The sequence below is a fragment of the Blastomyces gilchristii genome (genome assembly GCF_000003855.2).
Source record: "Blastomyces gilchristii SLH14081 genomic scaffold supercont1.10, whole genome shotgun sequence".
NCBI classification, from domain to species: domain Eukaryota; kingdom Fungi; phylum Ascomycota; class Eurotiomycetes; order Onygenales; family Ajellomycetaceae; genus Blastomyces; species Blastomyces gilchristii.
The window spans coordinates 608,372-610,393 of NW_003101673.1; the positions used below are offsets into that span (position 1 = coordinate 608,372).

At 30.4% G+C, this 2,022-nt stretch overlaps 1 protein-coding gene across 1 annotated transcript; it reads right to left on the bottom strand.

The window, feature by feature from the left end:
• Positions 1–957: 957 nt before the first annotated feature.
• BDBG_17200 (uncharacterized protein) lies at positions 958–1,782 on the bottom strand (the record flags this gene model as incomplete). Its single annotated transcript, XM_031724977.1, has 2 exons — positions 958–1,131; positions 1,750–1,782. 2 exons carry the CDS (start codon positions 1,780–1,782, stop codon positions 958–960), a joined length of 207 nt encoding a protein of 68 aa, XP_031578779.1.
• Between the last annotated feature and the right edge of the window lie 240 nt (positions 1,783–2,022).

Genomic DNA, 2,022 nt, shown 5'->3' on the forward strand with positions numbered 1-2,022 from the left:
TCATAATATTGTCTTGTCAGAAGATATCTAGATATTTGTGATATTATTAAAAGAGTTTTATATGAGAATCTGTTATTGTAGTACAGAATAACTTCTCTAGAGCTTTCTTAATATCAGTCAGACTGATAGAATAGATTGTTACATAATTCTGCTATTAGTAATCTTTTCAGTGACTTTCTTTTCAGAGTATTTTATAGATATTGACAGAGATCTGTGTCAGATCTATAGTCTTGTGAATATCATCTTCATGAACTCTATTATTGTTAGAGAATATTAAGCTTCTGTTTTGAGTATTCAATAAGATGTCTTGTTCAGATAATCAGACAAGTTCTAATATAAGATTATAATCAAGATTATCAACTTCATATGCATAGGCATCTTCATATTGATGTTCTTCAACATCTATGTTCAACTTCATCATGTAACAGATACAAATGTCTTTTGAGCTATCAAATTCTGCAAGAAGTCAGAGTTTTAATAAGAAAATATACTGAAGGTTATAATATCTTACAACTGAAGATTTAATCATTATATAATAACATAGATCACTGTCTATCATGACTTTCATATTATACATATTATTGATCACAGTAGACATAAGAATCATATTCATTGTTATTTTCTCTTTAAATTATTATCATCTGACCTCTTCAAGCTTCTGTTTATGAATTTGAATAGAAGCTAATCTTTTCTCTGTTTTATCAGAGTATTCTTATAGTTATCTTCTGAATCTTTCTTCAATGCAATGTGATTGATGCAGACAGGCATTGATTCATTCTTTGAGTGAGAAGACATGTAGACTGATTAACAGTTGAAAGTAATATGTTCTGATCAGTTACAGTTGATATACACTTCTCATTGATATTGCTCAGTGACTTCTTCAGAAGTGATCTCAGAAACTCAGAAGCCTGTTCAGACAGCAGAGACTCTTGCTTATGTATAGATATTTGAGTTCACTCAATTCATAACATCTGCATTGTCATTCTTCAGTATGAGTGTATAAGTAACTGAAGTGTAACATCTTCTGTCACTGTTCTGTATACTCTTAAGCTTGGTAAGATGATCATTCAATGTCTGAAGTTGTATGCAGAAATCTTCATAAGTCTGGTCTTTATCTACACTTATAAGAGTCTGTAAGAGTTTAAAAGTTAATATCTTTCTGAGTATACTAATCTTCATTCAGTTCTCTCAAGATTGATCATCTACTTCTAGAATCTTGGTGTCAAAGTCAGGAATGAATGTTATGAGAGAAGTGTTTCTCTGTCAGATACTCTGTAATTAATCTAATACTTTCTGTTGCATAGCAGTGTGTCAGAACAGAATATCAAGATATTTGATGATATTATCAGATATTTGTAACACTGATTTACATGCTTTCATTCATGAATGAAACTTCTGTTTCACATAATATCTCAATCATTTATTGATATATTAATCTTAATTAGTTAGTAAACTGATGACATCTTCATCTATACTTAGTTTCGTGAGCATTTTCAATCTTCATGATGAGTAGAGAGTGAGATCAGAAGTATTGAAATATGCAGAGACATCTAAGCATTTCTTCAGTATTTATATTATATTCATATTCAATTCTGTCAGTGTTGAAATTGTCTGTGCAGAGGTTTCTAGTCAAGATAATTATTGAATTTCCTCATATTAATGTTGTTGAGTTGCATGCATATTGACTATCTGTTACTGTTGTAATTTCAACATTGCTCAGAGTCACTGTGACACTGTATCTATACTCACATTTGAGAGTTCTCTCATATTATCAGTAGACATAGCTGTATCATTCATCAGATGTGTGTAATTATATGAATATCTCATACATCTGTGTCAGAACTCTCAGGTCTTTCACTGATATTCTCTTTGTAAGATCTTATTCTCTTCATAAGATCTTGTTGTGAGACCAGAGTGACTGATGAGCAAGCTTCTATCAGAGAACTCAGTGTTCACTTAACTGTTTAATTATTTCTCTATTTCTTACACATTGTTACATGTTTGAATATCTTCTTAATAAAT